Source organism: Stegostoma tigrinum, chromosome 2 (genome assembly GCF_030684315.1).
Source record: "Stegostoma tigrinum isolate sSteTig4 chromosome 2, sSteTig4.hap1, whole genome shotgun sequence".
In the NCBI taxonomy this organism is placed as follows: Eukaryota; Metazoa; Chordata; class Chondrichthyes; order Orectolobiformes; family Stegostomatidae; genus Stegostoma; species Stegostoma tigrinum.
Window position 1 is genome coordinate 107387477 of NC_081355.1, and position 20746 is coordinate 107408222.

A 20746-nucleotide genomic window follows, 5' to 3' on the forward strand; every position below is an offset into this window, starting at 1 on the left:
GGAAGCTGTGGAGTGCGGGAGCCATGGTTTATGAAGGAGGTGGAACCTCTGGTCAAGAGGAAGAAGAAGGCTTATGTTAGGATGAGATGTGAAGGCTCAGTTAGGGCACTTGAGGGCTACGAGGTAGCCAGGAAAGACCTAAAGAGTGAGCTCAGTAGAGCCAGGAGGAGACATGAGAAGTTGTTGGCAGATAGGATCAGGGTAAACCCTAAGGCTTTCTATAGGTATTTAAGGAATAAAAGAATGACGAAAATAAGATTAGGCCCAATCAAGGATAGTAGTGGTAAGTTGTGTGTGGAGTCAGATGAGATAAGGGAAGTGCTAAATGAATACTTTTCAACAGTATTCACTCCACAAAACGACAATGCTGTCGAGGAGAATACTGAGATACAGGCTACTAGACTAGGTGGGATTGAGGTTCACAAGGAAGAGGTATTAGAAATCCTTCAGAGGGTGAAGACAGATAAGTCCCCTGGGCCGGATGGGATTTATCCTTGGATCTTCTGGGAAGCCAGCGAGGAGATTGCTGAGCCTTTGGCATTGATCTTTAACTCATCATTGTCTACAGGAATAGTGCCAGATGACTGGAGGATAGCAAATGTGGTTCCCCTGTTCAAGAAGGGGAGTAGAGACAACCCTGGTAATTATAGACCAGTGAGCCTTACCTCAGTTGTTGGTAAAGTGTTGGAAAAGGTTATCAGGGATAGGATTTATAATCATCTAGAAAATAATAAATTGATTAGGGATAGTCAGCATGGTTTTGTGAAGGGAAGGTCATGCCTCACAAACCTTATTGAGTTCTTTGAGAAGGTGACCAAACAGGTAGATGAGAGTAAACCGGTTGATGTGGTGTATATGGATTTCAGCAAGGCATTCAGTAAGGTTGCCCACAGTAGGCTATTGTACAAAATGCGGAGGAATGGGATTGTGGGAGATATAGCAGTTTGGATCGGAAATTGGTTTGCTGAAAGAAGACAGAGGGTGGTAGTTGATGGAAAATGTTCATCCTGGAGACCAGTTACTAGTGGTGTACTGCAAGGGTCGGTGTTGGGTCCACTGCTGTTTGTCATTTTTATAAATGACCTGGATGAGGGCGTAGAAGGATGGGTTAGTAAATTTGCAGACGACGCTAAGGTCGGTGGAGTTGTGGATAGTGACGAAGGATGCTGTAGGTTACAGAGAGACATAGATAAGCTGCAGAGCTGGGCTGAGAGGTGGCAAATGGAGTTTAATGCAGATAAGTGTGAGGTGATGCACTTTAGTAGGAGTAACCAGAAGGCAAATTACAGGGCTCATGATAAGATTCTTAGTAGTGTAGATGAGCAGAGAGATCTGGGTGTCCATGTACACAGATCCTTGAAAGTTGCCACCCAGGTTGACAGGGCTGTTAAGAAGGCATACAGTGTTTTAGCTTTTATTAATAGAGCGATTGAGTTCCGGAACCAAGAGGTTATGGTGAAGCTGTACAAAACTCTGGTGCGGCCGCACTTGGAGTATTGTGTACAGTTCTGGTCACCGCATTATAAGAAGGATGTGGAAGCTCTGGAAAGGGTGCAGAGGAGATTTACTAGGATGTTGCCTGGTATGGAGGGAAGGTCTTACGAGGAAAGGCTGAGGGACTTGAGGCTGTTTTTGTTAGAGAGAAGAAGGTTGAGAGGTGACTTAATTGAAACATATAAAATAATCAGAGGGTTAGATAGGGTGGATAGGGAGAGCCTTTTTCCTAGGATGGTGACGGCGAGCATGAGGGGGCATAGCTTTAAATTGAGGGGTGAAAGATATAGGACAGATGTCAGAGGTAGTTTCTTTACTCAGAGAGTAGTTAGGGAATGGAACGCTTTGCCTGCAACGGTAGTAGATTCGCCAACTTTAGGTACATTTAAGTCGTCATTGGATAAGAATATGGACGTACATGGAATAGTGTAGGTTAGATGGGCTTGAGATCGGTATGACAGGTCAGCACAACATGGAGGGCCGAAGGGCCTGTACTGTGCTGTAATGTTCTATGTTCTATGTTCTATCTCCCTGGCCTCCAAATGGGACATTCCAATTCTATTAATTCATACTTATTGAATTGAGCAATGCTACTTATAATCATTGCTTTTAATTGCAAGCAGGGGACGGGTTGGTGCAAATTGGATTTAAGCCTCAGGTGAGGCTCCTTAGTTGGAATTTTGAAAGAGCAACTGGGTGATACAGATATTAGAGGGGCCTCTCGCTCACTGCAAATTTAATGCTAAAATTCCTTTATGTTCTTTTTGTCACACATTCATGGGAGTGCAGGTTGATTGACATAAAGTTTGTATTTCTGCAGGCAATGCTATCCAGAGGTATCTCATTGCAAACACTTATCTTACTAATGAGTATTCACCATTGGCATTCCTGCCAATGACTTAATTGGGGTAGAGGCAAGAGGCAGCAGCATCCTTACCTGCCATGTTATCGAATCTATCCACCGACTTCCCAGTCTTTCACCTGCTCTTGTAGCCATTGTATTTATAAAACTAGTCTAGTTCAGTTTCTAGTCAATGATACTCCCCAGAATATAGATCATAGGGTATTCAGGGATGGTAATGCCATTGAACGTCAAGGGGTTAAAAAGAAACAGAAGTTGCTGGAAAAGCTCAGCTGGTCTAGCAGAATCTGTGAAGAAAATATCAAAGTTAACATTTGAAGTCCAGCGACCCTTCCTCAGAACTGATCGTAGCTGGGAAATGTTAGTTTATATGCAGAAGATAGGGAGGGAGATGGGGTAGGGAGTAAATGATAGGTGGGGATAGAGCCTAAAGAGAGAGAAGAGCAATTGGATAGACAAAGAGTTGATAATGACCTGGCTAGGAGGGTGAATAGCTGTTAATGGGGACTGTTAGTGACTAACAATGGGTGGTGTGTAAAGGCTTGGTATGCAGGATGGGGTCTAGGTTGTGGGAGGGTTTAGGCCCTAAATTTATTGAACTTGATATTCAGTCCAAAGAGTTGCAGGGTCCCCAAGCAGAACATGAGGTGTTGTTCTTTCAGAGATAATGGGAACTGCAGATGCTGGAGAATCCGAGATAACAAAGTGTGAAGCTGGATGAACACAGCAGGCCAAGCAGCATCCCAGGAGCACAAAAGCTGACGTTTCAGGCCTAGATCCTTCATCAGAGAGGGGGATGGGGAGAGGGTTCTGAAATAAATAGGGAGAGAGGGGGAGGTGGACCGAAGATGGATAGAGGAGAATCCACCTATCTTCTCCTCTATCCATCTTCAGTCCGCCTCCCCCTCTCTTCCTACTTATTTCAGAACCCTCTCCCCATCCCCCTCTCTGACGAAGGGTTTAGGCCCGAAATGTCAGCCTTTGTGTTGTTCTTTCAGCTTGCATTGAGCTTCACTGGAACACAGCAGCACTCCTGAGACAGAGATGTTGGCGAGGGAACAGGGTAATGTATTGAAGTGTCAGGTTCAAGTGGCAGGCAACTGGAACCTCAGGGTCTTTTTGCTGTCAGACCTGCTGAGCTTTTCCAGCAACTTCTGTTTTTGTTCCTGATTTACAGCATCAGTAGTTCTTTCGATGAACTTCAAAAGGCGGTATTTAAACTCTCTCTTGTTGAGAGGGTAGTCATTATCTGTGTTAGAATGACAGACCTGAAACCAGAAGTATTCATGGACTTTTTTTTACTTAATTTCCAAAATGTGCTATTTTTATAAGGATTACTATGGAAAAACTGTGGATTTAAATTCAATAAAGTCCGGTGTAAAGTCAAAGGAATGAAACACTTGTAAATTAACAGGAAAGTTTCAAATAGGGAGAGATTTAACAAGAAGAGATATTGAGGTGTGCTGCCTATTTCTCTCTTCTTTGCAGAAGCCCACTTCTTAAACATCTGTCTGTTTTACCGTCCAGAAAATAAAACTACTTTAAAAAATGCCAGTTTCAACTCAGCTGGAATGGACGAGTGAGACTGAACATTCATGTATGGGCTTGGGTTTGAGTATTCCTGTGCTGTGACAATCAGTCAAAGAACTATCCCTAGTTGCCTCTCTGTTGCAGGTAGACTCTCTCACAAGTGATGCAAGCCGGTTAAAAAATTGAATCAGGATAAAGGATCTTCAATAGCCTGCAAAACTGCCGGCATCAATATCGCCACAGAATAGCAATTAATAAAATCACTCTCCTTTCTTAATTCAAGAAAGCCTGATTAAATTTAGGCCCTTCAGAATATACGTGTGGAAGGGTTAATATTCTGGTGAAATGATGGAGGGAAAAGAAATCTCGAAACATAAATATGAAGATCTATGATATCAACAGTCATGTTGTTCCACAAAAAGGAATGCACATTCAAAGAAATTGTTAATATCCCAGATGATGGCAGTCCCACAGTGCAATACTTCGTAAAAAATAAGGAGGGCCTTAATTTAATTTGGTCCAAATGTTGTTTGCACACCCAGAAACTTTTATTTCAAGAGCGGAAGAGGAATCTATGAAGTATATAAATTATGTTTATTTAATTGTATGCAGGTGGTTGGCATTAATTGGGGATTCACATTTCCTATATAAAAAGGGACAAACTGAAACTGGTTTGACAATGCAGGCCAGGCAGCATCAGAGGAGCAGGAAAGCTGACATTTCAGGTCAGGACACTTCTTTAGAAATAGAGGAGGAAGCTCTGAAATAAATATTATTCCAGAGCTCCCTTTCTCCTCCCCATTCCTGAAGAAAGATCCCAACTTGAAATGTCAGCTTTCCTGTTCCTCTGAAGCTGTCCGGCCTGCTGTATTCCTCCAGCTCCACGCTGTGTTATCTCTGACTCCAGTATCTGCAGGTCATATTATCTCTAGGACACTTTACTGTGCTGTTTGTTGGAATGGGATGGTACTTTGTTTCCCTACCCCATTTCTATGTACTTTGGATAAAATAGTCAACACCTGATATATGATTAGTAATGCTAATCAGAAAGTTATTTGTCATATATATTTTCATTTCCAATGCAAAAATAAATATTTAAAACATCCCAAAAAGCATAGTTTAAAGTAAATTTTTTTTGCACAAAAGTTCGATTTTCTAACATGTAGTACTCACCTGTATAACATGGGCCTTCGGTTACAGCTGTGATTTCTTTCTGATATTTGCATGCAGCTAGCCTCATGAAACATTCATTCTGATAAGTATCTCCATTGGATGCACAGACAGGGATGTAATGTGTATGACACTGAAAGACAAAAAGAAATTTGCCAATTTTATGTCTAAGGACCATGACACAAGTTCCTTCTCTCAAGGTCAAGCATGATAAAACAGAACAGAGACAACCATTCAGAACATGTATCAATAGCAACTGGCATACTAAAACAAGACTGGAAGTTCTAACACTACACTTCACTTGTCTTCCGTTACTACCATGCTAAAAACAAACTCAAATAGTATATCACAGCTCTCCAGAATTTGCATTACTCATCAGTGTTCCAGCTGGTTCAAGATGTTGTGGGGCGTCCTTCCAAGTAAATATTTGTTTAAGTGATCCACCAAGTGCTTCACCGACCTTACCTCACTGATCTCAGGGCTCAAATATAGGCATCCCTATGACTGGGATTACTATTACTAAAAATTAACCCTTGGCTTGTAATAGTCCATTGTTCTGGATTCAGCCAGCTGATTAATTCCAGAACTCCAAATGCATCAAGGTTAACAGCATTTCATTAAGAGGATTACAGAAAATTTCTTTCTTTAACTTCAAGCTAAATAAATCTTCCAGTTGTTCCTCCCTTTGCCAATTTTATCTTGGACTGAATACCAGCTCCCAATCACAGGCTGCATCAAGGTCAACAGATGTAGCGATAACTCCATTTCAGGTATAGATTTGGCGTAATCTCTCACCTTCCAAGCAACTATAAGCTACAAAAGACCAAAACCTGACATTTCCCAGGCTGCTTTGCAGTGGGGAAAAAAAGAACAAGCAGTTTGCCTGTTAGCTTTTCCCCTCAAACCCACAGGGGATGAAACAAAGAATATCACTAAGCCCCAGCAATCTCCCTGGCTATGCAATGTATAATAACATGTTCTCAAATATTAATGCAAATTAACTACCTTTCAGTTCAAAATCTTCCTTATCTTTGGGAAACCACACAAATTATTTATCTTTTGCTGGAATAACTGCAAACCTCATGTCTCCAGATCTTTAGCTAAGTAAGCCTACTTGCAATCTTATGATCTTATTTAAGTCAGGGAGGCAGTAATGGAGTGGTAATATCACTGGATGAGTGCTCCAGAACCACAGGCACAATTCTGGGGACATGGGTTCAAATCTTGCCAAGGTAGGCAGTGAAGTTACAAATCAATTTAAAAGAGAAATCTGGATTGGGCAGCTATCTTAATATCAGCAACATAATCATTGATAGAAAAATGTATCCGGCTCACTAATGTCCTTTAAAGAAAAAGATCTGCCATCCTATATACAATTGCTGATCCACAGAAATGTGATTGACTTTTGAGTGCCTTCTGGGCAATATCTGCTGGCCTAGCTAATGATGGCCACACCTCATGTGCAATTTTTTAAAATCAATTTCAAGTTAAACATTTCAATAATTCAATTAAATAAATGCCAAGTTTGATTGAAGTGCATTTATTTCATAGTTACTTTCATCAGTCTTCCAATCAGATGCTCATTTCCTATCTTAGAAAGAATTCAGAAAACAAAAGTTATATTCCAAGATTGATGGGTTGTCAACTGAATATTTACAACTCCAGCCTCACATATCTATACAATTCTCCTGACATTTTTTTTCCTTTCTTGCACTGTCTTCGTGGATAGTCTACCCTAAACGTTGATCATTGTCTACGTCAACTAGTTACTCCTGAATTTGCTTGGGTTTGGACCTCAGAGGTAACACAAACTTGTGTTCCATTGTGTCTTCTAATATTGATGCTGTCAGGGATCGTGTAGTTAGTGCCGGCACTTCTACGGTATAGGGTAGGCTGATGAAAGCACCACATCAGGTGGGTCTCTGGTTTCCACTTGCTGTGTTTTTCCAAAAACCTTAGTCATGAAGTAAAGATCTCACGCAGCAGCGAAATGTAAAACTGAAGTTGCATAAAGGTACAAAAGCAACATTGGAAGAGCAAGAAGTGAGGAATTCAATGTGTCAGCCATAAGCAAGAAGAGTACATCAAATTTCATTGACTTTGACTCTGGTGAAATTTCAATGGAAATGTGAAGGATGAGTTTCTTTAGGAGTTGGAGATGCAGCTAGGGGAACTCAACATGATAGCTCCGGCTGGTCAAAGCATAGTGATCGCTTCACATTTTTGCTTCATGTTTGGAAATACACTTGCTGAATTGTACTAGGAATCAGTTCATTGATTTTATATTTAGACCAATGGTATCTTTACACCCTTGACCCACTTATCACTGTTGTAAAGCCGAATCCTAACATTCATGAACATCAATTGATGGCAAGTATCTTACTTTATATGCTCAAAATAATTTAGATCGTCAACTCAAACTATGGATGTAATAACCTCCAATGCAAAAGCAAAGTCAAACATCAGAAGGTCTGTGTGATGTACCATAGCATAGAGGGTATTAGGATAACTAGCGAAGCAAAAAGCTGTTAAAGTTACAATTCTAGGATTTGTTTGCTATTCGTGTCAACTCCAACTTAAGCTTCCACCTGCTTTAAAACTTATCTTACTTCATTGACTGACTCATCATTTTGCGCTGACTAAGGTTCTCATTCCCCTCAGATTGATTAATAGCACCTAGCTAAGATACAAAGAATAAGACATTCGAGCAGCAGTTATTAATTTAAAACTGACTGCGTGAAACGTTGTCACTGAATGCAATAGTCATTGTACATTGTGATCATAATAAGGATGTGGCTGTATTTCTTTATTCAGCATATTCTACCTGTGCAAAGTCTCATCCCTTTCAACATGCCAGTATCTGCAAAGTGCTATTTTATTGTGTGTTTTCAGTATATTTTCTGGTCATTTCTACCTTTCTTTTATTCATTCGCAAGATGAGGGCTTCACTGGCTGGGCAGCATTTATTGCCCATCACTAATTGCCCAGAGGGCAGTTCAGAGTCAACCACATTGCTGTGGGTCTGGAGTCACATGTAGGCCAGACCAGGTAATGATGGCAGTTTCCTTCCCTAAAGGACATTAGTGAACCAGATGGGTTTTTCCGACAATCAACAATGGATTCACAGTCATCATTCAGTTCTTAATTCCAGATATTTTATTGAATTCAAATTCCACCATCTGCCATGCCAGCATTCAAACCCATGTCCCCAGAACACTACCTGGGTCTCTAGATTAACAGTCCAGTGATAATACCACTAGGCTATCGCCTCCCTCAATAGTTGAAAGGCATTATATAAATACAAGTTGTTCATGCTAGGCTTTTGCTTCATGGCAAGAGTTGCCTGTCCCCTATTTTATAGTTAGCATTTTAGGTAAAGAAAACTTTGGAAATTACTTTCTTTGCAAACACAATTTAAATATTTAGAAGCTTGCCACAAAATGAGATACAAAACTACTTGTACACTCACTTTATGCTATTCTGAATGCCTTTGAGAGGATTGTTTCAGCATTCTGGTGCCAAATTTGTTTTATACTGAATACTAGCTCCCAATAACAGATTAGTCATGGATAACATATGTAGCACTAACTATCTAACAAGCATGTAAAGAGGCAAATTAGGATCCACAGGCTTTCAGGAGAACAAAAACAAAAAAAAAATTGATATGCAAACATTATGCCATTTCACTTATTTAATTATCAATTTGTCTTTTTCATTATAATATTTTTAAATCTTTGCGCATAAAGACATCACTTCTCTATATACATGTAGATGTGAAATTTTGCCGCTGATTAACTAAAATATTTTGCTGTCTACTTCTATTAAATAAACACCATGACTATGAGAGTCTAATTGTGTTGGTGTCTGTGTTAACATGCAAAACAGCATGAAAAGTTGGATACAGCAGTCAACATTACAGCAAGAACAAATCAGTTAAGAGCTTGGGAAAAGAAAATGCCATTCTCCATGTGCTATTCACAATCTTTCTTCCAATTGGCTGATGTGGTGTTTCCTTTTAATCCTCAGTAGGTTATTGTTCCAAGTCCTATAACAGGATTTTAGTACAAAATATAAACTGACATGCCAGCATTGTGCTGATACAGCTGCTTTCATTCAAACTAAACACCTAATTTAAGGCCCTCTGTAATATCAAATCAGAGAGTCATAGCGTTGTACAGCATGAAAACAAACCATTCAGTCCAACTTGTCCATGCTGGCCTCAAGCGGTTAAGGTCAGTAGATGTTTCCTCATAGGAAATAATTACATTTCACAGCACCAACTCCTCACAGCACTCAATGAATCACATCCCCATCAATCACCCATCAACAGTCTCACCCACTCTGGCTGCGGGTCCAATATTCTAATGTTCCACCTCACCCTTATAAACGTTCTAATGTTATCAGCATCAGACTCATTGCTGGCACCCTCCAAATACTGGAGATGGTGCCCTGCACGGTGCTGGCTGCAACAGAACCTACGCTATCCCGCATGTAAAGAACTTTGATAGCAGTGATTTGTGGAGAGCGCACAGTGGTCTGAGCTGAGACAGCTTCATGAACTGAATGCTAAATTAGTTTAGTAAAAGTAAAAGGAATTCTCATTTAAATATTTCTCAAACTGTAACTCAGATTAACAAACAGAATCTATTGTAGAACTTTTAAAAGAGAAAAAAAGCTGGAAGCCTATTTAAACTGCCTAGAAAACAGAAGCTAAGAGTTAACCGGTGCAGAGGGAAAAGGAGATACCATTTAAATGAGAAATAATGGGAACTGCAGATGCTGGAGAATCCAAGATAACAAAGTGTGGAGCTGGATGAACACAGCAGGCCAAGCAGCATCTTGATTCTTCTTTTACATGCAGTGGCAAATGAATGTTGTCTTTTTGTCTTTAAGCTGGAAAACTGTAAATTGCTATAAATTTATATTAAATGTGTAACTAGTCATCAAATCCCCAGGTCAATTTGGAGTGGGCAACAAGTGGTGGTCCAGCCAGTCTATTCACGTCACATGAGTAAAACCAAAATAAGTAAGTAAGGTTAGGTAAATATGATAAGGCAGATGGTGTGCTGCAACTCCAACATGCGAGAGTTTGGAATGTATTGCAGCCTTGGGCAACAATAGCTGTGGTACATAGCCACAGCTTCTTATACCTTAGCTCGAAGCTGTAGTGTGAGCTTCTGATGTGGGCCATCAGGAAGGAGGAGGATTATCTGGGCACATTGTTCCGGGAGGCAGTCCTTAGGTTATTTAGAAAATTAGAGTTCGTCAACAGTTAATCAGGGTTAGGAAGCTGTATCTGTGAGTCAGATAGTTCAGCCCAGCCCAAGGTTTTGACGAGCTAAGGAGTACTTTCTACCTGTGTGAATGAGAAAAAACACAGTGGGATGGAAGGGCAGCTGTAACATGGCACCTTTAGGAGATGAAGTTTTAATTTGACACCAGTGTTAGTTGGTTGGTTTTCTGGATGATTCCAGCAACAGTGAATGTTGTTGTAATTTTAAAGTTCCTCAGTTCCTAATGCATCTTCTGTGTGGTGGTTTCCATGGAAACTAAGCCAATTTCTTAGAGAGAGTCCAGTGAAGAGAGAACCTTCTCTTTCGGTAATATGCTGAAATCTCTCCCTGGAAACATTGGTTCCAGTGTGTATTTCAGGTGGCACTGCCTGTGATAGCCATGATATCAATATCCAGTGCTTTGCTTTTGTTAATGACTTCCTGATTCTGCAACAGGTTTCCATGGGGCTAGATTGTAGGGCATTGTCCTTTTTGCACCTGAACCTCCAACCTCAATAGGAGGATTCCTTGGTTTCCTTACCCCTCCACTTTGCCACGGCTTTATATTTTTAAGTTGTTTGTCTTGTCTCAATTCAATTTTCAACAGTTCCACCTGCTTGAGAGTTGTACAAATCATGCACTGATATTTTTCTATTTACAGTTTATGTAACTATTTACAGTTACTTTGCACTTATTTCTTCTGCAATCTAGCTCTAGGGAGTGTTTTTCAGTGAATTGTACGACAATTGAGATACAATTGCTTCAATTACTGGGACCTTCTGACTCACACAGCTCTGGCATCATATTTAAAACCAAGTAACACAGCACTTTGGATGGTGTAAGGAGGAACTCTCTCAAGCTCTCGTGCCCAATGCTGAAAATCTTGTAGACGAAAGTCAAGAAAGCTTTCTACCTCCAGAACAGAGATCTTGAGGCACAAACAGAAATTGTTGGAAAGGCTCAGCAGTTCTGGCAGCATCTGCGGAGAGAAATCAGAGCTAATGTTTCGGATCCAGTGACCCTTCCTCAGACTAGTGATCTGGAGGTCCTAGTGGATAGGGTAGTGGAGAGGAGAGCAGTCCTATCTCTAATCCCCTCCCAAGAAAGTGATTCCACCTGACGCAACCAGCTTGGATGCTAATTGCACTCTGGATCAGTGCTATGACCCAAGTCTAAAGGGAAACGTAGCAATGCCACAAGAAGGTCAATGATGTTCTATGCTCTGCAAGGGTAAACATCTTCTCTCAGCTACCTCACACTCTCACAGCCAGCATTTTGTAACTCAACTACTGAGCCTCATCATTAAGTAGGGGATGACCTTATTTGGGTGAATTTACACCTGTTAAAACCCCAAATTGCCTTATTTAAGTGCCATTTCCAATTTTTTTTTTCACCAGAATGGTAGATGGTCCAAATTCCCAACACATGAATCAGAGCAGAAGCCTGGTGACAGCAGCTTGCTGAATGCCTGTCCTGGCTCTCAAAGTTGCATCTTCACAACAACATCTCCCCCATTCCCCATGGTCACCATCCTCCTCGAACATACATGTTGCCATTGGCAAACCACCAGTCTCAGCACATTATTCCTGCTTTCAGATGTACTCAGACACCATATTGGCTTTCGATACTTTACTTTGGAGCTCATGGGCACCTAGAAAATGCATGCTTCTGCCAAGTTACTTTGTGCACAGGGAAGCACACACATCTCATACATTTACACAGGATGCAACTGATGGCTCTTAGTTTGCTTTCTTAGCACTTACTCAATTTACTGCTTACTTGCAGGATACCAGTGTCTGTCTTCTTCTCAGAGATAATGGGAGCTGCAGATGCTGGAGAATCCAAGATAATAAAGTGCGAAGCTGGATGAACACAGCAGGCCCAGCAGCATCTCAGGAGCACAAAAGCTGACGTTTCGGGCCTAGACCTCTCATCAGAGAGGGGGATGGGGAGAGGGTTCTGGAATAAATAGGGAGAGAGGGGGAGGCGGACCGAAGCTGGAGAGAAAAGAAGATAGGTGGAGAGGAGAGTATAGGTGGGGAGGTGGGGAGGGGATAGGTCAGCCCAGGGAAGACGGACAGGTCAAGGAGGTGGGATGAGGTTAGTATGTAGGAAATGGAGGTGCGGCTTGGGGTGGGAGGAAGGCATGGGTGAGAGGAAGAACAGGTTAGGGAGGCAGAGACAGGCTGGGCTGGTTTTGGGATGCAGTGGGGGGCAGCTCTTCCCCTCCCCCCACTGCATCCCAAAACCAGCCCAGCCTGTCTCTGCCTCCCTAACCTGTTCTTCCTCTCACCCATTCCTTCCGCCCACCCCATGCCGCACCTCCATTTCCTATGTACTAACCTCATCTCACCTCCTTGACCTGTCTGTCTTCCCTGGACTGACCTATCCCCTCCCTACCTCCCCACCTATACTCTCCTCTCCACCTATCTTGTTTTCTCTCCATCTTCGGTCCGCCTCCCCCTCTCTCTCTATTTATTCCAGAACCCTCACTCCATCCCCCTCTCTGATAAAGGGTCTAGGCCCGAAATGTCAGCTTTTGTGCTCCTAAGATGCTGCTTGGCCTGCTGTGTTCATCCAGCTTCACACTTTATTATCTTTCTTCTTCTCATTGCTTTTTAAGCACACATTGACTGTCGCGCTGGCTTGCTGGCTGCAATGCTCTGTGCGGCTCATACTGAATTCTTGGTGCACAGCATCTCTGGTGCTCACTTATAAACTGCCAGCTTCTGGTGCTAGCAATGCTTTTAAGAGAGTGGGAGATGCAGGCAACTCGAGATGATGAGGAGCACTGAACAATCAATCCATCAGTCAGATGGGTGTGGGCATGTTAACTTTGTGACACATTAATGTAGCAATATTAGACCAGTAACATATGCCAGCAGTTTGTGTGGCTGATACAGTCCTTATGTTTCAAGCAAATGGCAATGTTGAAGCTTAGCGTGCCCTTAGTTTGGTGAAGGAAGACTACACTCAGTCAGGCGATATAGCCATGCTCAGTCAAGGAGCTTGTCAATTAGAGTCAAGGTCATTGGTCATGGTCATTCAGACAGTTGGTCCCATCAGAGTCTGGGGACCTATGTTCTTGTAGGCTGTGAACTGGGCCACCATCAGTCCTGCAGGTCAACTGTAAGCAATGTGATTACTGTACAGGGTGCAGTAGAGACATCAGTCTGGGGAATGGGCCAGTTTTTCCTACACTGAGGCAGACAGGGGACTGAGCGTCATTGAAGTGGGTGGAAGAGCAGTTGATAGTAAAACATGAGCAGCAGAGGTGGTGTGATGGTCCTTGTGAGTGAGTAGGAACTGCAGAGGGCAGGGAAGGTTAGTCATCTGGGAGAATGAGGTGAGTGAGAGAGACGTTGAGTGGACATGATGCAGACAATACTGAGAGGTGTAGTCCATATAGCTCAGCGAGGTGCTGTGGCAGAGTTAGTGATCGTGACTGTCTAAGTGTGAGATGGCAGAAAGCAGATAGTGGCACTTGGTCAAGTAGATTGCGTAAGATCGCTGACCTTCTGCCTGAACTGCTGGTTGTTCCTTTTCACTCAGAACACAACACTGGCCCAGGCATTAAATCGTGTCCAACTGCACCTCCCAGTCGTGAACCATTTCAACTCCCCCTCCCATTCCTTAGACGACATGTCCATCCTGGGCCTCCTGCAGTGCCACAACGATGCCACCCAAAGGTTGCAGGAACAGCAACTCATATTCCGCTTGGGAACCCTGCAGCCCAATGGTATCAATGTGGATTTCACTAGCTTCAAAATCTCCCCTCCCCCCATTGTATCCCAAAACCAGCCCAACTCGACCCGCCTCCCTAACCTGTTCTTCCTCTCACCTATCCCCTCCTCCCACCTCAAGCCGCACCTTCATTTCCTATCTACTAACCTCATCCCGCCCCCTTGACCTGTCCGTCCTCCCCGGACTGACCTATCCCCTCCCTACCTCCCAACCCATACTCTCCTCTCCACCTATCTTCTCCTCTATCCATCTTCGGTCCGCCTGCCCCTCTCTCCCTATTTATTTCAGAATCCTCTCCCCATCCCCGTTTTCTGATGAAGGGTCTAAGCCTGAAAAATTAGCTTTTGTGCTCCTAAGATGCTGCTTGGCCTGCTGTGTTCATCCAGCTCCACACTTTGTTATCTTGGATTTTCCAGCATCTGCAGTTCCCATTATCTCCAGCCTGGACTATATCTGGAGATGTTGCCTCATGCAGCCAACCGGAAGAAACCATCTACCTCTCCAACATCACCTCTGCATCCCTGTCTGCGAAACTGGGAGCTGGCTTTCCTTTGCTTGAGGTCATAATCTTGATAACACAGTGCGATGGTCAGTTCCTAGATTATAGCAGGGCTTTAAGTGCAGCACTGAAAAGTGTGAAAGCCAGTGGCAAGCATGTCCACTTCTGAGGCCATATGTTTCACTGAGGAAGGCATTGAATAGCCTGGTTACTTAATCAATGAGGTGAAGCGTGAAAGTCTGAGTGAGAAAGGTTACTTTGAGCCAGGGCAGACCGAATACTTTTATTCGCACTCAACAAAACACTTTAACAGCAAATGGGAAAATTCAGCTTGTGAAATCAGCCGGAACCCACGCAACCAAAATTGCAGGAAGCCATAATTGAGCAGAAATCCATCCCTTCCCTGTCTTATTGTGTACTTGTAGAAAATCACGACCCCAGGTACCCTGAGGGGAAAATCCATCACAATAAATAAACTGAAAAAGTGGACTCTGAACGCCATCAAAAAATAGAATGCAAACAAAGTAAATGAGCTCTGAAATCCATTAGAAACTTAAGCAAGTCTTTAATTTACATAAATCAGCAGTAAGCAATAAATACTTCAAGTGCATTAGTTCATAAACATTTGACTTTACAGCATGGAAATTAAGAGTTAGTTATCTGAAACAGATTCGGAAATTGCCGGAGATTCTAAGCAGATCTGGCAGCATTAGTGGGGAGAAAGCAGAGTTTACATTCTGACCCCAGTGACTCTTCATTAGAACATTCTATAAAATTTATCCAAATACATTTTATACTCATTATGTTTGTTGTTAGGTTTCATTGAAACTCGCAAAACTTGTGAATCTGTAATAGTTTTCACAATCAGTCATTTTCTGAAGAATACGTACTTGCAAGCAACAGAATATTTCCATATTTTTATATCAGCTTGTTATACCTAACACGGACCTGTTTAATTACTAACTTCTAAACCGTCAGCATGAACAACAAAGAAGTAGATGCAGAATGTGGAAAATATTTTGCTCAGACTTTGGCTTTAAAAAAAAGTGGAATGAATATCACGCTTCATTTAATCCAATTATACTGGCCGAGATTTTCCAGTCAGGCTGAGAGGTCGGGGTCTCGGGGAGGGATGTGCGGTTTAGGTGGTGTGAGGTGGGGTAGACCAGTGTTGGGGGTGAGTGGATGCCGGGGTCAAGTTACTTTATTGCAAGAGCTTCATGGTCTGAAAAGGATCAGTTTGAGAAGGCCTCAAAGAAAGAAGATGATATCCTCTGAAAGGAGAATACATACTCTAAAACTAAACGTCCTTCATTTGCGGCTGTTTCCTCCAGATAAAACACCAAACCAGCGTGAACCAGCATGATAATTATGTCTTGCACCTTAGCTGGAATTAAGTTTCAATTTGTAAAATCACATCACAATGCTGTGCTCCTCCTCCTGGTTTACAAGCAGACATTACAGTGAGAGCCCATTCTGAAAGTAGTGTAGTGTTTGTCTGAGACAATGGAAGGGTTTCTATGTGATTGCTTAGAGTTGGTGGACTAGTCCATATTCAAGGACTTAGCGACCAACATAAACCAATATGTCTTCTCCGTCACAGACTTCATCAGTAGGCATGTAGAAGTCTGCTTCCTGAAGAAGTTAATCTGAAGGTTCCCCAACCGGAAACCATGGATGAACCGGGAGATCCACTCCCCACTGAAGTCGAGGTCTGAGAGCTTCAAGTCGGGCAACACTGATCTTTACAGAAATGCAGGTATGACCTTCACAAGGCTACCTGAGATACCTAGAGGCTATGCCAAACTAAGCTTGAGATCCAGACTAACCACATGGGCACCCGCCTTTCGTGGCAAGGATTACATGAGCTAACAGGTTACAAAGCAAAGTTGACCAGAATTGCAGACAACAATGCATCCCTCCCCAGTGGTCTCAATGCATTCTATACTCACGTTGAACAGAAGGTCAGTGAAACAATGTCACCTGTCCCAACAGCCTCGGATGTATCTGTGCCTACAGTCACCTCTGCAGACATTATTCCAGCCTTCTTGAGAGTGAACTCACAGAAAGGAACTGGCTGGGATAGGGTTCCCAGCCGTGCACTCAGATCCTGTGCAGCCCAGCTGACATCTTTAACCTCTCACTACTATGATCTGAAGGTCCCTTGTGTTCTCACCAGTGCCAAAGTAAAATGATGCAGCGTGACTCAATGACCACCGCCTGGTGGCACTGACCTCAATAATTATGAAGTACTTGGAGAGGTTAGTCATAGCTCACATCAACTCCAGCCTACCCAGACTGCCTTTACCCTTTGCAATTCACCTCCCGCCACACAGGCCCGCAGCAAATACCATCTCCCTCGCCTTATACTCACTCCTGGCACATTTGGATAACAAGGAAGCCTACATCAAGCTCCTACTTATTGACTACAGCTCCCCATTCAACATGATAATTCCAAGCAAACTAATCTCCACACTCCAAGACCTAGGTCACAGATCCCCCTCTGTAACTGGATCCTTGACTTCCTGACACCAATCTGTAAGAATAGACCAGAACATCTCTTCCACAATAATCCTCAACACCAGTGCCCCATAAGGCTGTGTACGCAGACCCCTAGTATACTCCTTAACACTCCTGGCTGCGCGGCCAAATTCCACTCTAACTCCATTTAAAGTTTGCTGATCATGCCACTGTTGTCGGTTGGATTTCAAATAAGGACGAGACAGAGCACAGGAAAGCGATTGAGTGCTTAGTGACAACAATTTCTCAGCCAATGCCAGCAAAATGAAGGAGCCAATTATTGACTTCACGAAGCTGGGTGAAGGGCACACCCCTGTCATATCAATGGCGCTGAGGTGGAAATGGTCAAGTGTGTCAGCTTCCTAGAAATAACGATCACTAACAATCTGTCCTAGTCCCCCCATATTGACTAGATGGTCAAGAAAACGTAGCAACACCTCTACTTCCTCAGGAGGCTAAGGAAATTCAACTTATTCACAATGATAGTTACCAATTTTTATAGATGCACTTGGAAAGCATCTTATCTGGATGTGTGATCAGTGATAATGAAAACTGCAGATGCTGGAGAATCCAAGATAATAAAGTGTGAAGCTGGATGAACACAGGAGGCCAAGCAGCATCTCAGGAGCCTGCTGTGTTCATCCAGTTTCACACTTTGTTATCTGGATGTGTCACAAGTGTCACATTGCAACTGCTGATCTCAAGACTGCCAGAAACTGCAGAGAGTCACGAACACAGCCCAATCCATCACGCAAACTAGCCTTCCATCTGTTGTCTTCGTCTATACTTGCCACTGTCTCAGGAAAGCAACTAACAGAAACGAAGACCCCTCCACCCTGGTTACATGCTCTTCCATCCTCTTCCATTGGGCAGAAGATATAAAAATTTAAATACATGCACAAGTAGATTCAAGAACAACTTCTTTCCCATTGTTATCAAACTTTTGAATGGACCTCCCAAATGTTAATTCTGATCTTTCTCTCTCTGCACCTTCTCAGTGGCTGTAATGTTGTATTCTCCACACTGTTCTGCTACTCTGATGCACTTTGTTCTGTGCCATCTGCATGTATAACTCACAAAGCACTTTTCACTATATCTCAGTGCATGTGACAACAATAAATCAAATCAAACCATTGCACAAATAAAATTATACGTTGAACTTCTGGGATAAAAATGCCACAGAGTGGGTGCCACTCAGTTAGATCAGAATAAGACTGTGCAAGGGCTAAATGCATAAAACAATTCTGGAGGTTTTATTATTTCACAAATATATGTGTCAAAATTCATCAACAACTCCACATGAGAATCTTCTGGCTCTTGATGTTTACTGCATTGACTATTTTTATTTTGAGCCGTGGTTAACTGGCTCAATATTCCAGAAACTGTCAATGGGAGAATGCTGGAGAAAATAGGACAGGAGTTGTCAGTTAGGAAGGGCAGAATGAATGAGCTTATATCTAGGATGGTGTAACAACAGGGTACATTTTTTTAAACATGACTCCTGTCTACTATCTTACACATTACTTGTATCTTCTTATTCGGAAGCAGCGTAGTGTGACTAATCACAACACTCTAGAGAGCAGTTGAAAGCCACACTACAGTTTGGAAATCAAGACGTTCCAGCAAACTGTTCCACTTGCTATTCATATGGTAATTCATCAATTTCACAAAAACATCAATCCAGTGAATATATGGGTATTATTTTTCCATGATATTTATTTGATTTAAAATAGCATGTGACACTTTTGACAGTTATTACACATCTACTTAATAATTGTATACTTTGTGACTGATCATGCAACGGTTGATGCATGTAATGGTCAGAGCGCAGAAGGAGGATACCATGCCCATGCTGTGTCTCTATAAAAGCAACCAATCAAGTCCCACTCCTCACCATTTCCCCTCTAGTCCTGTCATTTTTTTTCACCTCAGATCATCCAATTCTCTTTCAAACTGCACATTTGAATCTGCCTCACCAGACATTCAGCAGCATTGGTCTGTTTGTGTGGACACTCCGAGAATCCTTCAAACTTCTTCCTTGCACCATCCCTCATCCACTTTTAATAACATTAACTAGCATGACCATCTGCTTGTTTCTCCCCTCAGGCAGCAACAGCAGCTGCTACCACCTGCCATTGTTTCAAATGTTTCGGAGTATACAGCACCCAGCCTCACAGCTTCGCTATGCCGCTACATATATGCTCATCAGCCCTCTCTGGGATGGCAGGAGATCCTGGTTCCAATAGTGGGGGAGGCCTCCTGACTGACCAGGGCATCCTGCATGGAGATTAGCAATCATACAGTTGACAAGTAAAACTGAGTTCAGGGCAGAAAAAGACTTAATTGACATCTTGTGCTTAGTGAGGTTAAGTGATACATTATATCACTACAAAACAGCACTTATGATTGAGTCAGGCAGTTTAAATGTGTGAGAGGAGGGAGTTGTCAGGCAGGAACTTGGGCTGTAGGCCTCAGTATCAGATGGAACATGTGTACTGTCATGGAATAAGTGAAAGCTGTATCATTTGCAGGAGAGTGTGTGTATTGAACACCTACTGAAGACGTGACAGGAGCTGTCATAAACCTAATTAAACACTAAAAGAACTGCAGATGCTGTAAACCAGGAACAAAAACAAAGTTGCTGGAGAAGCTCAGCGGGACCGGCAGCATTTGTGAAGAAAAAATTGGAGTTAATGCTTCAGGTCTGGTGACCCTTCCTCAGAACCTGGTTAGTATCACATTGAAATTACACTCAATCCTTCCTTCTGCCTGCATGGGCAGGTGGATATGTAACACTAAAGAGGAGGCAATAATAGGGGGATGCGACTCAGAAATCAGAATCCTGACTTCCCTCAGTGAAAGCTGAGGAATTGGTAGGGGAGGACGGTGACTGATCTTGTGCTAAGTGAGATTCTGAAGTTTCAGGACGTCAAAGTGATAAGGCTTCTAGCATGGTGTTCAGACAAGATATAGATGTGTTGTACTCTTTGGAAAAGGAAATGTAGAGAATCATCAGTTCACCAGTACAGTATGTAAAATCATGATAGATAGCAAAAGGAGCCTGGACTGACCCTGACTCTACCTCTGAGGTTGATAAAACAGGCCAGTCAAAGGATAAAATGTCACATTGTTTCTCTGTACCTTTCACCAGTTGGGAAGCCTTTTCCTTTTAGTGGGGAGGAAGGTGTAAGAGGTCAAGAATTGGAAGGAGGACTAAATGGTTATGACCATAGAGAGAGTAATTCTCCGGAAAAGAAGAGCCATCCCACTCGCTGCCCGATGCTAGCTCATCCAGTACAAGCCGTCAGATTACCTGTTTGGCCAGAGCCTCCTCTGTCAAGGGTAAAATTGCAGCACTAAGCTGCAATTAAATATTTAAACAGTCAATGATTTATCATATAGACCCTCAATAGGTTCAAGAAGAGCACCCTGATACCTCTATCAAGCCCTACAATATGGGAGACAGGATAGGGATGGGCAGAGGTGACAGATACACCCTATGTGGTATTGTACAACTCTACCTTACCTTTAAATACAATGGCAGAGGAGTGTAAAACCCATTTCTCTATTTCTTTCATCAGCCGAGGAACTTTGGACTTATTTGCTACACTATTCCCCTTATTATAGGAATGTGATGTCCTATCAAAATCATCT

The 20746-nt window shown here is 42.6% G+C and overlaps 1 protein-coding gene across 1 annotated transcript in view; it reads right to left on the reverse strand.

Moving 5' to 3' along the window:
- Window positions 1–20746, reverse strand: part of LOC125465602 (tomoregulin-1-like) — a 215432-nt gene that overhangs the window by 104321 nt on the left and 90365 nt on the right. Inside the window, exon 3 of the mRNA XM_059638344.1 lies at window positions 5060–5189. Within this exon, the coding sequence (XP_059494327.1) occupies window positions 5060–5189 (130 nt within the window). The remainder of the gene's footprint in view (window positions 1–5059; window positions 5190–20746) is intronic.